We start from the raw sequence: 14,890 nt of genomic DNA, 5'->3' as shown, positions 1-14,890 counted from the left end.
TGAGAATACAACACTGGCATGAGAATATCCCTTTAAGAAACTGGACACGAATACAGTGTATCAAAAAAGGTAAGTCATATTTATTGGGTCCCTAATACATTGGCTTCTGTGCCTTAAAAACAATCAAATAAACACTATACTAATAAAACCTATATAAACATACAAAACACAATTAATCTACACAACAACTATAAAATAAATTTATAAAGTTGTGCAAATTACGCGGGGCTTAATCACAAGGGTTCCTTAGCATGGGGGGTTTCTGTGCAACAAATACTTTTCAAGTAAAGTGCTGTGCCAATAAAGTGCTTCAAGATACTCAACACGGTTTGTTCAGGGGTAATGCTGCATGTCCATATATGGGGGTAAGATGGGAAAGGGTTTGAGGCCAGTCGTCTTCGTCTTCTCTCTTCTTTCTCTCCGCCTGCAATTATAGAGATCTAGACCAGTTCACTGTGCATTTACACGATACATTTGCGTTGTCTCAGGCAGTGGTTATACAGGGATTCAACGTTGCTTGTTCGAATACTCACTCGCCAGCCAGGTTTTTACACCTGGCGCTGAGTTGGTTGCGTATGCAACGTTATCGCCACTTTCCAGTCTCAGCGCTCCTTATATGGTCTGGTCTCACTCGTCTCTCATATGGTCTGGTCTCACTCGCCTCTTCCTCCCCTTCGGTTCGATCGCTTCCTCCTCTTGGTTTCTCCTTTGAATGTAGGCACACCTCGGCTTCCAAACTCCTAGGTGGCTGGTATGTCTACTTCATCTATGCACTCCTCTACTCCGTGTCTCGGCACAACCTTCCCCTCTGCTGTCCTTCTCCTCACTGACGCCTCTGTCACTTGGGTGCTCTGTTCTCTCTTTCAAACGGTCCCGCCTCCGCTTTTGTACCTGCCAAACCACACCTCCCTCTTCTTTCATTTGTCCGTGGTGACAGTCTGTCTGGGGACATTGGCCATGACCGTGGCCTTGGGCGTGACCGCGTGACTGCCGCTCTGCCACTCAATGTCTCTCAATACATGTGACCAGGGGATCATGGGGAAAACAATTATAAACAATACAGTGCGTAATAATAATTGGTACAAAAATAATAAGATGGTGGGGTTAAATGAGGCAATTATACACATTAAGCACCAATAAAAACAAATTACAAAAGTTTTAAGAACCCCTCATTTCACCCTTGTCACACACACACACACACACACACAGTTTGACTGAAGGGGTTGAGGCAGCTGATTAGTGTCTCTCTCGGGTGGAAACCTTGTACATGTCCAAAACCATTACTTTTTTTAATAGTAGATGAAAATGAAATAGTGAAAATAGATGATCTAAAAGCTTACAATGTGTCACATTGCGATTTGCTATTGCCACTACTTTTGTGTGACACTTTGACAGGGGGGAGTAGGACAACAAAGTTCAAATATGGAGATACAAGGTTTCTGCCCGGCAACTGATTATCTTTGCGGTTGGTTTGGAGTTTGCCCTGCATCTCTCTCTCTCTCTCTCTCTCTCTCTCTCTCTCTCTCTCTCTCTCTCTCTCTCTCTCTCTCTCTCTCTCTCTCTCTCTCTCTCTCTCTCACACACACACACACACACACACACAGTGCTAATGGCATTGGCTCCTACAGTGATTGCTCTGCAACATGTTGTTAGCTTCAGTGGTGGTCAGCAAGTACAGTTACTTGAGTACTGTACTTAAGTACATATTGTTTAAGTATCTGTACTTTACTTGAGGTGTTGTATTTTTGGATACTTTCACTCCACTACATTTTAAAGACAAATATTGTACTTTTGACTCCAATACATATCTAGGAAGGGAACATGTATTTTATGAATTAACCACGTAAAGGACACTTCACTCATTTCTTTTGTCTAGTTACTTTGCAGATGTGTTCGAAAATAGCAGATCTACAATGTCACTCAAGGTGTGACCTTGTCAACAATATTTAAATTGTTGTTATATTTTAGACAGGTTTGGTAATTTCAAAGAAGATTTAAACATTTTCATTTTATTTTGTATTAATACGAGAACAATGGCTTCTTTAAGTACCTTTTTTTCATATTGTGGTATTGCTACATTTATTTGAGTAAATAATGTGAGTATAGTTCCTCATTCATCCCTGGTTCTCAGCAGGGGTAAACAACTTAATGGATACACACTGGGATTGTTGTTGTGTTGTGCCGTGTGTGTGTGCGTGTGTGTGTGTGTGTGTGTGTGTGTGTGTGTGTGTGTGTGTGTGTGTGTGTGTGTGTGTGTGTGTGTGTGTGTGTGTGTGTGTGTGTGTGTGTGTGTGTGTGTGTGTGTGTGTGTGTGTGTGTGTGTGTGTGTGTGTGTGTGTGTGTGTGTCGTCTATTGTCTGTTGTGCAATAGATGTTTTTTTTGTTCCATAGCAGCTGTCATCGACCACTTGAACCCCAGCATATATTCTGCGGGGAACATGTGCCAAAAATAGCCAATCTTTCAATCCTTCATACTTTATGAATCACTCCCTTCGAACCACTTAAAGGTGCACTTCACCCATTTTCAACCTTTTCAATCTTCACATAATTGGTCCTGACTCAGTCCTCACAAGTAACGCTTTTACTGTAATCGGACAACTACTTCGAGTAATGGAGTAACCTAACGCGTTAGATTTGCAATTAGAGTACTCCGTTACTTAGTTACTTTTTCCAAAGTTATGGCGTTACTTCGTTACATTTAAGACCTATATTTCCCTGTTCTTTCTGTTGCCACAAAAGAAAAGGAAAATCCATCCGACGCATTTGCGCCGTTTCCCGATAAATGAATGAGCTCATCTCTGTCAACGGAGAGTTGCTTGCACGGATGTTACACAAAAAGCTGTAACCGATGCCTTACAGTCTGTATTGTTTGCGTAATCATTATATTCAATAGGTCACCGCTTTTGGTGTGACACCCAGCTGACGGTATAACTGGTTTGGTTTTGTAATACATTCATTTTTCCCACCTGTGCGACATGGCAGAGTTTGAGAGAAGACAGAGAGGTTGTCCTTTAGTAAGACTGTGGGAGTATTCACATTTTTGGGGGATTTATTGGTGAAAGGAGGTAGACTGCACTCTTGATTTTATGTTTACCAAAGTTAATCGTAATGAGCTGTAAAGGGGATGTTGCGTTTGTCATTCTTCGCAATGGGGTTTTAATCGTTGGTAACGCAAAAGTAATCTAAAGAGTTACTTTTCTCAGAAGGTAATCCTGTAACGTAACAGAATACTTTTTAATGGCAGTAATCCTGTAACGTAACAAGTTACTTTTAAAATGAACATTACCCAACACTGGTCCTCACTAATGATAATGGTACAATTTTTATCAGCTTGCTAAAGCTTTAATTAGCACCCTGAGGAATGTGGGCGTTTCCTTCCAAAATGGGGGCATGCCCTTCATTTCTTATACCCATCAGGCAAAAGGCGCATGGCTTTAGGCAAAAGGGGCGTGGCTATAAACAACGCTAAAAAAGACCAGGACACCATCTGGTGGCCAAAGAAATAAACTACACTTTTTAAAGTTGAAACATACAAATTCATAGATTAATAAAAGTGAAACAGAACAGTGCAACAGTGTTCAAAGCAGTTGCATAGTATGTTATTGAAAACTGCAGTTTTTATTACAAACCTAGTGGTTTAGCTTGCCGCAAGCTGGTATAAATTATGACTGTGTAATTGTTTTCTTGTTTTCTACTCGGTCTGTCTCTCAGAGGAGGACTGCGGACACTTCAGAAACCCTACCAGTGTCACTGCATACCAGTGACAATCGTTAGGCAAGTTTTTTTTCTTTCATTACAGACATATGTCAAGTGCAGTGGTTGTCAAAAATGTTCATGTCAAGGACACCCAGATGCCCAGCTGAAAATATCCTTCAAAATTATCATGTTTTTTGGTCATTCTTTCAAAAACAGCAGCAATATGCCACGTGTTGTGAGCTTGTATATCGGCATGTATAAACAACAACAACAACAACAACAACAACAACAAACAACAATTATCCCCTGTCGGAGAGTCCCAGAATATTATTATTACGGGGCCAGAGCTCTGCTCTGGACACGTATTGTTATTCGCATTATTCTGTCACTTCTGCCACTTTTCGCAGTTCTGGCTGAACCGTGCAGTCGCTTTTTACGAAACTCGGCCATATGGTAGATGGTCATGAAAAACGATCAAGAAATAATTCTCACACTCATTCGTCAAAAGGTGGCGCTATAGCACTCAATTGAAAAATGCCAACTTTGAACAGGTACAACTCATGCCCTGTTTGACCTACAGCCATGAAACTTGGATACACATATGCGTCTCCTCATGCTGAACAACTTTCACCCTCTGACTTTTGACCTCTGACCTTTAGATCTCCCACCATTTTGAATTATATGAAAAACAGTCATTGGCTCCTAACTTCTGCATTTTTTCACTTATGGAAAATCCGTTGGAAATTTTTGTAGAAAGTGGTCCAAAGTTCAAGTGTGAAACGTTTCGTGCAGATTGCTCAAAAATCCCAGGAGGAGATAGATTTTAACTATTACAGTTTTATGAAAATTATTCATCTGTGCCTAAAACATACATGCAGACTCACATTTCTTTGAAACTTTGCAGAAATGTAGAGGGTCATTCCAAATATCACTGAAACCAATCTTACTCCAATTGGCCAAAAGGGGGCGCTATAGCAATTTTTTGAAAAGGCAGACTTTAAACAGGCATAAGTCATGCCTCGTTTGGCCGAAAGTCGTGAAACTTGCTTACACATGTGCCTTGACTCATGAGGAACACATCTATCGCTTTGACCAGTAAGTGCCGCCCTTAGATTGTCCGCAATTTTGAACAGTTTGAAAAACACTTAAACCCAGGATTTTTCAGCTATTTGCGTGAAACTGTATCATCTGTGTGATCTCCTTTTTCACAGTTACTTGTCTGTTGGGCCAATGGTGTCTCCCTTAAATGAATGCCTCACAATCCCAAGGTTGCCAGTTCAAGCCTCACTTGATGCAGACTTAATTTAAGTTGAATTGCAAACAACATGACTGTATCAATGAATACATATGCAAATGGTAAAGATAACCTGAAATGCTTATTTGAGAGTACGTTTTTTCAACGTATGACATACTTCATTCTGAAAATAGCTGATCTACAATCTCACAACCTTTCATGGTTTGTGAGCTTGTAGATCGGCTACTTTCACTAGTTTTGGTTCTGAGGAGATGTACAATTTCTTCATTGGTAAATGGTTTGTGAACGAGTGATCTTAGTGTTAGTGAAACAGGGGCTTGGTTCATGAAAGAAGGCAAGAGTTTATGATCTTCAACAGACAATATCAGCCTGGACAAAGCTATAGCACTATAGGTAGTGTTGCAGCCTATTAGTCTGAAGGTTGAGAGTTCGAATCCTGTTAATGGCAGTAGGTTGAGATGTCCAATCAAACCATTATGTTTCCATCTCTCTCTCTCATCAATCTATTGTTTCCATGTCACTCTCTCTCTCTTCAATCTATTCCGTTTCCATGTCTCTCTCTCTCTCTATTCACTGGCCCCGTATTATCGCTGCTTGCAGCTATATTACGAATTGTTTTTCGCTCCCTCTCAATTCAAGGCTAATCTTAGTTCTGGCTTAACTGTGCTGTCGCTTTTTACGAAACTCGGCCATATGGTAGATGGTTATGAAAAACGATCAAGAAATAATTCTCACAATCTTTCGTCAAAAGGTGGCGCTATAGCACTCAATTGAAAATGGCAACTTTGAACAGGTACAACTCATGCCCTGTTTGACCTACAGCCATGAAACTTGGATACACATATGCGTCTCCTCATGCTGAACAACTTTCACCCTCTGACTTTTGACCTCTGACCTTTAGATCTCCCACCATTTTGAATTATATGAAAAACAGTCATTGGCTCCTAACTTCTGCATTTTTTCACTTATGGAAAATCCGTTGGAAATTTTTGTAGAAAGTGGTCCAAAGTTCAAGTGTGAAACGTTTCGTGCAGATTGCTCAAAAATCCCAGGAGGAGATAGATTTGAACTATTACAGTTTTATGAAAATTATTCATCTGTGCCTAAAACATACATGCAGACTCACATTTCTTTGAAACTTTGCAGAAATGTACAGGGTCATTCCAAATATCACTGAAACCAATCTTACTCCAATTGGCCAAAAGGGGGCGCTATAGCAATTTTTTGAAAAGGCAGACTTTAAACAGGCATAAGTCATGCCTCGTTTGGCCGAAAGTCGTGAAACTTGCTTACACATGTGCCTTGACTCATGAGGAACACACGTATCGATTTGACCAGTAAGCTCCGCCCTTAGATTTTCCGCAATTTTGAGCAGTTTGAAAAATACTTGTTTTTGCCAGTTCTGGCTTAACCGTGCATACGCTTTTTACGAAACTCGGCCATATGGTAGATGCTCATGAAAAACTACCAAGAAATAATTCTCACACTCATTCGTCAAAGGGTGGCGCTATAGCACTCAATTGAAAGTGCCAACTTTGAACAGGTACAACTCATGCCCTGTTTGACCTACAACCATGAAACTTTGATACACACATGCGTCTCTTCATGCCAGACAACTTTCGTGGTCTGACTTTTGACCTCTGACCTTTAGATCGCCCACCATTTTGAATTATATGAAAAACAGTCATTGGCTCCTAACTTCTGCATTTTTTCACTAATGGAAAATCCGTTGGAAATTTTTGTAGGCAGTGGTCCAAAGTTCAAGTGTTAAACGTTTCGTGCTGATTGCTCAAAAATCCCAGGAGGAGATAGATTTTAACTATTACAGTTTTATGAAAATTATTCATCTGTGCCTAAAACATACATGCAGACTCACATTTCTTTGAAACTTTGCAGAAATGTACAGGGTCATTCCAAATATCACTGAAACCAATCTCACTCCAATTGGCCAAAGGGGGGCGCTATAGCAATTTTTTGAAAATGCAAACTTTAAACAGGCAAAAGTCATGCCTCGTTTGGCCGAAAGTCGTGAAACTTGCTTACACTTGTGCCTTGACTCATGAGGAACACATCTATCGCTTTGACCAGTAAGCTCCGCCCTTAGATTGTCCGCAATTTTGAGCAGTTTGAAAAACACTTAAAGCCAGGATTTTTCAGCTATTTGCGTGAAACTGTATCATCTGTGTCATCTCCTTTTTCACAGTTACTTGTCTGTTGGGCCAATGGCGTCTCCCTTAAATGAATGCCTCACAATCTCAAGGTTGCCAGTTCAAGCCTCACTTGATGCAGACTTAATTTAAGTTGAATTGCAAACAACATGACTGTATCAATGAATACATGTGCAAATTGTAAAGATAACCTGAAATGCTTATTTGAGAGTACGTTTTTTCAACGTATGACATACTTCATTCTGAAAATAGCTGATCTACAATCTCACAACTTTTCATGGTTTGTGAGCTTGTAGATCGGCTACTTTCACTAGTTTTGGTTCTGAGGAGATGTACAATTTCTTCATTGGTAAATGGTTTGTGAACGAGTGATCTTAGTGTTAGTGAAACAGGGGCTTGGTTCATGAAAGAAGGCAAGAGTTTATGATCTTCAACAGACAATATCAGCCTGGACAAAGCTATAGCACTATAGGTAGTGTTGCAGCCTATTAGTCTGAAGGTTGAGAGTTCGAATCCTGTTAATGGCAGTAGGTTGAGATGTCCAATCAAACCATTATGTTTCCATCTCTCTCTCTCTCATCAATCTATTGTTTCCATGTCACTCTCTCTCTCTTCAATCTATTCCGTTTCCATGTCTCTCTCTCTCTCTATTCACTGGCCCCGTATTATCGCTGCTTGCAGCTATATTTATTATTATTATTATGTTAAAATTTTTAAATAAGTGTTAAATAGCTCTATGTTCTCATATAGCAGTTATTGCAGAGAGTTTGTTCAGGTGTCATGTCCAGTAGTGTAAAATAACTAGGTAACAAGGTATTTTTACTTAGTTTTCAGTACTTTTACTTCTACTCCACAACATCTCAGAGGCAAATGTTGTACTTTTACTCCACTACAATTATTCCGAAGCTTTAGTTACTAGTTACTTTGTAGATTTGGATTAGTATTATTATTATTTTAAACACTAGAGTTTCGGGGGGCTACGCCCCCCTCAACCCCAGCCGCGCACGGGGCCCAGCGTGGCCGTGTGTATATTGGGGGACCCAAATCGCCAGAGTGAAACTGTGGAAAAGTTTTTTTGAAAAAGGAAAAAATTTGAAGAAATAATTTTTGTTATGTTTCAGGGGGTCCACAGGGGGTCCGCGGACCCCCTGATGGTCCACTGACCCCCTGTGGAGTGTTGGGACGCGCGGGGACAGCCCTGGAACATTGCGGACCATTTTGGTGTTTTTTTTTTTTTTCATGAAGGTGGTTGCTTGTTTCTGGCGCAGGCTGTGCAAACCTGGCAACCCAGCGCATGCTGCCGCACGTTTAAGTGGCGTAGCGTCATGAGGGTCAGTGGGGCCGTGGCTCGGTCAGTGAAGACCCTGTAGTGCGGATGATATGTGGCATAGAGGGGCAGATTGTAAATCCACAGAGGAAACATCCGTGGGCTACCATTGGTTCAGCGATGTGTGCGGTCGCCCTGCGGCCCCTCCTCCTCCACCAATGTATTGAGAGTATTGAGAGCCCTGACGTCACAACAATTGGAGCTATGGGCACTGCACTGTGGTTGGTTAGGGTACACCTAGGGCCCAGGTAGAACCCAGTTAAAGCCTGCATGGGCAAACCCAGTTAGGACCCGCCTTGGTCCCACATAAACATGGCTAGTTGGGGCCCACCTAAGGGCCAGGTAGAAGCTACTTATAGGCTGCATGGGCATCGCAGTTGGGACTGAAGTGGATGCCGCTGACATTGCTGACATGGGGTCCATATGGTTTAGCCCACCTTGAAACCATATGGGAACTACGCTGGCATGCTGGCTGTAATGCAAACGCTGCATCATACCTGCAGTGTGTAGTTTGATGTTGTGTGTGTAGCAGATATACCTGCAGTGTGTAGATCAATGTCCATAGGAAAGTCAATGCCCAGCAGTGTTTTTTTTCCCCAGCAGAGTTTCTAGTGTCTCTGTGTCTCTCTGGAAGAGGTTGCACATGAACTCTGCAGCCGCACTGAGGCGCTCCAACACAAACACTCTGACATTAAGCTGCTTGACACAACAAACATCAGCACCACGCTGCTGTTTGTCCAAAAGACACAATATCTCCTCTCCCACCGACGTCATGTGTTCATTTATCGACAGCCGTACAGACTCCTTTTGACACATTTTACGTCGTTTATCCAGCTCTCACTCACTGTCCACATGGGGCTGTTATTTTGCTGCGATCAACTCAACGATGTGAGAGATTAGCTATCACAGACGGACGGACAGGGGGTGAAACATAGTCTTGCGCCATGCCTTTCGGCCTGGCGGAGACAATAAAAAAGCGAAAGTAAAGGAAATGGCCATTTCTGCAACAGAAGTAGTCAATAAGCTATGCTATGAAAACATGGGCCACATTGGCAAAGAATGTAAGAAAGAGGCAATGATGTAGAAATTAGCCGATGTCCAAGCTTACAAAGCCTGTCAACGTGAGGCGTTTCGAGCTTGTAGATCGGCTATTTTCACAATATTTACTTGTGGAACGGAGTCAAACAGAATGGGGGGGTCCCAGATCAAGTACGTGTATTTGGGGGGGCGGCGTGAAAGGGTTGATAAACACTGCTGTAATCGGAGCGAAATTATCTGAAATTACTACATGACCATAATGCAGCCTAACATGCGTTCCACGGGGCGGTCCTGCCATTACGTTAGTTACTGTAGTTGCTGTGGAGCTACATAGTTCTCCAGAAGACACACACAAACATACAGCATCTACAATGGACGAACTGAGCAGCAATATAGACATTCACCACACGAACGTGCATTGTTGACAAAGTGATTGCACAGCCGCTGCAGGCATGACAACCAGGTTAGCGTTAGCGACATGGCAGCTATCACAGCGCCCTGTCCGTCGTGCTGCAATTGCCTGTGATGGCTACAGGAGTAACAGCAAGCTGTCTGCGATGCCATTGTCTGGAGACTGCTCTTAGCGTGACACGACCAATGAGAGTGAGCGCTGTAGTTGTTGCTAAGATACGGTGGCGTCTCTGCCCCATAGCTTGTAGATCTCTCACACATGATTGGCGTAGGCTGCGTTGCCAGGTCTGACTTTGTGTCTAAGCAATGGTCGGCTTATTTTTGCGCGCCTTTGGGCTCGTTTGCATTGTGCGCACGGCAGCGCTTGTTTAGTGTACGTCAGCGCGACGTGGCAACGGACGTGGCAACGTGAAAGGTGATTGGCTGGTGAAAAGAAACACCCGACGTTACACCAGAAATGGTGCCTGGAGAAAATGGTGACCAAAAAAAAAGTTTTGAAAAAAAGGAAAAAACACCCGCAGCGGCTGCGTGCTGTTGTGGTGATGAGGTCGTGCGCACGGTAAACGGTACGAAGCTGTCTCCCCTTCCGTTTTGTCCGACATTTGGTGAGTAGAATTAATTATGTTGCGCGGTGGAGAATGTGTAGTGAGCAGTGAGATGTCCCCTACGCGAGGCGTAAATTCAGCGCGGCCGCCGTGGCGAGTCAGTTGGCGACATGTGGTCTGGCGGTGCGTTGTTTATTCGATAACAGAGCTGTGGGGTGTCACCACCGAGGGTGCGGAAGTTGGTCGCCATTTATATAGTTAGATACATGAACCACTTAAGCCATGCATGCACTTTGTTGTTTACATTGCAGTATTGATACTTTTACTTAAGTAAAAAAAAAAATGAGTAGACTACTTTTTCCACCACTGCAGACAGTTAGCCTTAGATTAAGACTCTCGTAGATGTATTTTTATCTATTTTGATTTTTGTTTTAATCTCTGGCTACCATATCCCCATATTTCCCTAAAATGTCAGCTCCAAAGCACGTACTTCTCTAGCTGTAGTTTACAACCCTCGTAGACGTATTTATGATTCTGACGTTTTCAATCTACGAGAGTTGTAGGGTTCACGCCCCATGGAAAGCTGGACTTTCTGCACTATGCCCCGCAAAGTACTCCAAACGTGTACAAATTGAAAATAAAGGTGCTTACCTCAAAGCCATAAATGTTAACTACTTCTACGGGGTAATAGTTTAATGTAATTATCCATATTTTTCAATAAAGAAGTGTTTTAATGCCGTCTTTGGCCGAACGCCATTTTTTCACCCTCGTTTACTTCCTGTTTATATTTAGTGTAATTCCGGGTTTAACCGGATGCGCCCCCTCACTACCCGTCACTACCGCCCATTGGGAACTTCCGACAGAGTCGGCCACAGACGGCATTAAAACACTTCTTTATTGAAATATATGGATTATTACATTAAACTACTACTCCGTAGAAGTAGTTACCATTTGGGGCTTTGAGGTAAGCACCTTTATTTTCAATTTGTACATGTTTGGAGTACTTTGCGGGGCATAGTGCAGAAAGTTTAGCTCTCCATGGGCCGTGAACCCTACAACTCTCGTAGATTGAAAACGTCAGAATCATAAATACGTCTACGAAGGTTGTATACTACAGCTAGTACTTCTCCAAACATGTACAAATGCAAAATATGAGGTGTTTACCCGCTTGCCCCAAATGTTAGCTAGGTGTCCGTTGTGTTTGTGTAATGTATTAGTCCATATTTTTCAATAAAGAAGTGTTTTAATCCCGTCTGTGGCCGATTCTGTCGGAAGTTCCCAATGGGTGGTAGTGACGGGGCGCATCCGGTGAAAACCGGAATTACACTTAATGTGAAGTGGAAGTAAACGAGGAGGAAAAAGTGTTCGGCCACAGACGGGATTAAAACACTTTTTTATTGACAAATATGGACTGATACATTGCACAAACACGCCGGACACCTAGTTAACATTTGGGGCAAGCGGGTAAACACCTTATATTTTGCATTTGTAGATTTGCTGGTGACATTTCAGGGCAAACGGGTAGCTAAGACTCTCATAGAGATTAAAAAAAAATGTCAAAGTCTAAGGCTATAGTGTGACTCTATCCAGTACCATCTCATCTGAAAATGATTCCTCCTCGCGATCAACGACGAGACTGGAATTAATCTATTAATCTATATCAAAGAGAGAGAGAGAGAGAGAGAGAGAGAGAGAGAGAGAGAGAGAGGGGAGGGGGGGGTCTAATCGGATTAGGCAAATAAATTCTCTCTCTCTCTGTCTGTCTCATCTCTCGCTCTCGCTCTCTCTCTCTCTCTCTCTCTCTCTCTCTCTCTCTCTCTCTCTCTCTCTCTGTGTGTGTCTGTCTCCTCTCTCTCTCCCCCTCTCCCCCCCTCTCTCTATCTCTCTCTCTCTCTCTCTCTCTCTCTCTCTCTCTCTCTCTCTCTCCGCCCTGCATTAGGGACAGAGTGTGTGAGTGTGTGTGAAGCGTGTGTTTAACGCGAACCACACACACACTTTATCATTTCCCACCCGATCGCAGCAGCTCCAGCACTTTTTAAACTTTCTTTTCAATCTGAATGTTGGCGAGAGGATTATTATTGCCTTTTTAGAATAGAAAGATATTTACCTTCGTTTTGGTTTATTATATATATCTGCTTTCAGCGCAACAAGAAGAAGAAAAGGGATCGGTTAAAGTTACGTGTTTATTGTTACTTTATTACTTTTTACTGTCTATGGTTACAACAACACAGATCATAGGTTTTGATGATGATGGACCGGGTTCCTCTCCACAGAACGGCTACAGTTTACACTTCTCTCGCTACACTGTAGCTGGTTAAGTTCACCACTGCGCGGAGAGAGAGAGAGAGAGAGAGAGACCACCAGACCCATTATGATGTCCCACCACTACTCTGCTGTGACCTCCTGTGACCTCCTAGGCTGAGGGGTGAGGGATGGTTTAGGTAATAGATTACATTTAGTTAAATGGTTCTAATCACGGACGACAGGCACAGAACCAGCGGGGGGAGCATCGCCCAGATCCACCCAGCGGCCAGGAGACCCTCTGAAGAGGAGGACCAGGTAGGCTACTGTAGGCTGAGAATACTTTATTAACAGTTAAAGTTTGCAAAAAGGATATATATCCTTTTTTATCCCTATACAAAAGGATGCTAAAAGTATAAACCCATGAAAGCACGTTGGCTTGTTTCCAATCGAAAAAAGAATTGGCTTCTTTTTCATGTGATGGACCTCGTCAATTTCAGCCAATCAGGATAGAGAACCTATCTGAAATATAGGCAATGGTGGAAGAAGTATTCACATTTTCGTTTACTTAAAGGCCAAGACCACTTTGTAGTTACCTTGCCATGATGTAACTCCAAAGGTGGGCAAGAAATAAAAAATAATTGCTCCATTGATTAGAAATTGATCATTCAAAATATATTCCTCACAAAGTTGATTCAGACAATATAGAACATCAAAGCCAGTACTGTTGTACAAATGTCAACTTCCTGTTGATTTTGCTATTTTTATTAAGACGAAAACCCGGATCCGGTTCCGGATCTTCAAATAGTAAAATCAGCAGGAAGTTGACATTTTTATAAAAATAAAAGAACAGTACTGGGTTTGGTGATGTTCTATTGTGTCTGAATCAGCTTTGTTTGTGTTCATTTGTGTGCTAAACGAGAGCTGTTTCATCGTACAATGTAAGTCAATGAGGAGCATATTTTGAATGATCAATTTCTAATCAATGGAGCAATTATTTTTGATTTCTTGTTCACCTTTGGAGTTACATCATGGCAAGGTGACTACACAACCCAAACCTCTACCAAAGTGGTCTTACCCTTTAAGTAAAAGTATCAATACTGCAATGTATGTAGAAATACTCTGTAACAAGTAAAAGTCCGGAATTCAAAATGTAGGCTACTTGAGTAAAAGTACAAAAGTATTGGTATCAAAATGTACTTAAAGTACCTAAAGTAGAAAGCACTCATCATGCAGAATGTCCCATTTCACAAGTTTTCAAATGTATACAAATCTTTTGAAAATAGCAGATTTACAAGCTCACAATATTGCAACCATTTTGAATTTGTAGATCTGCAGTTTTCTGAAAAATGTATGTTATATATATATATAGCTCAAATCTAAAATAACAGATGCTTTCCCCATTTTAATTAAAGGACGAGGAGGAAGACGAGTACCTCGAGGAAGACGACGATGACGAGGACGAAGATGAGGAGGATGACGATGACGACGACGTGGAGGAGGTGGACTTCGAGGACCTGTACGACATGCGGAGCATCCTGTCGGACGACTCCTTCTACCCGCCGGACGACGTGCTGGACGGCGCCGTCTGGACCCGGCGGTCCTCGGTGGTCCCCGCCGGGCCCGTGACCTTCTACCAGGCGTGCTGCCGCAACAACACGGCCGTGCTGCGCACCATGATACGACAGGGAGTGAGCGAGGACGAGGTCATGGAGACCGACAGGAATAAAAGGGTACGTGTTTTAAATCTACTGTATAGATATATATTGCTCTTGTTGTCGGGCAGAAATCCTCCATATTCTAACTTTTCCGAATTTTCCGTAAATGAATGCCCTACTTGATCATACTGGAAGGAAGCATGAGGTCAGTTTGGGGCTCTCCCCAGGCTGGCAGAGGGAGAGTAGTGCTCAGGATTACAGCTTAGGCAATTGGCACTGGCACACACACTCATACTGGCAAAAATGGGTTACATTTTATATATTTTTTAAGATCATACTACAGTGTCACACAGAAGCATCAAAAGTAGCATATCTGTTTAAAACCCTGGTGCTTGCCTATAGGGCAGCGAAAGGAACAGCTCCTTCTTACCACCGGGCTATGGTCGATGCTTACACCCCTGCCCGACCACTTCGGTCTGCCACCTCGAGGCGACTGATTGCCTCGTCGCTCAAGGGTCCTTCTGGCCGATCTACACGGTCACGGCTTTTCT

General features: G+C 42.5%; 2 protein-coding genes across 2 annotated transcripts in view; both read left to right on the top strand.

Annotated features, from left to right (window-relative positions):
- The window catches only part of mtmr6 (myotubularin related protein 6), a 703,086-nt gene that overhangs the window by 93,527 nt on the left and 594,669 nt on the right, over nt 1-14,890 (top strand). The window lies entirely within an intron of this gene.
- Nucleotides 12,451-14,890, top strand: part of LOC311039149 (ankyrin repeat domain-containing protein 33B-like) — a 33,184-nt gene continuing 30,744 nt past the window's right edge. Inside the window, exons 1-2 of the mRNA XM_084048800.1 lie at nt 12,451-12,999; nt 14,097-14,414. Coding sequence (XP_083904926.1) covers nt 12,904-12,999; nt 14,097-14,414 — 414 coding nt within the window. The 5' untranslated portion in view covers nt 12,451-12,903. The remainder of the gene's footprint in view (nt 13,000-14,096; nt 14,415-14,890) is intronic.

Source organism: Gymnoscopelus microlampas (assembly GCF_963454915.1).
Source record: "Gymnoscopelus microlampas genome assembly, chromosome: 22".
Classification (NCBI taxonomy): Eukaryota; Metazoa; Chordata; class Actinopteri; order Myctophiformes; family Myctophidae; genus Gymnoscopelus; species Gymnoscopelus microlampas.
Note: the sequence above shows the minus strand (reverse complement) of the source record. Positions and strands in the feature narration are given on the sequence as shown.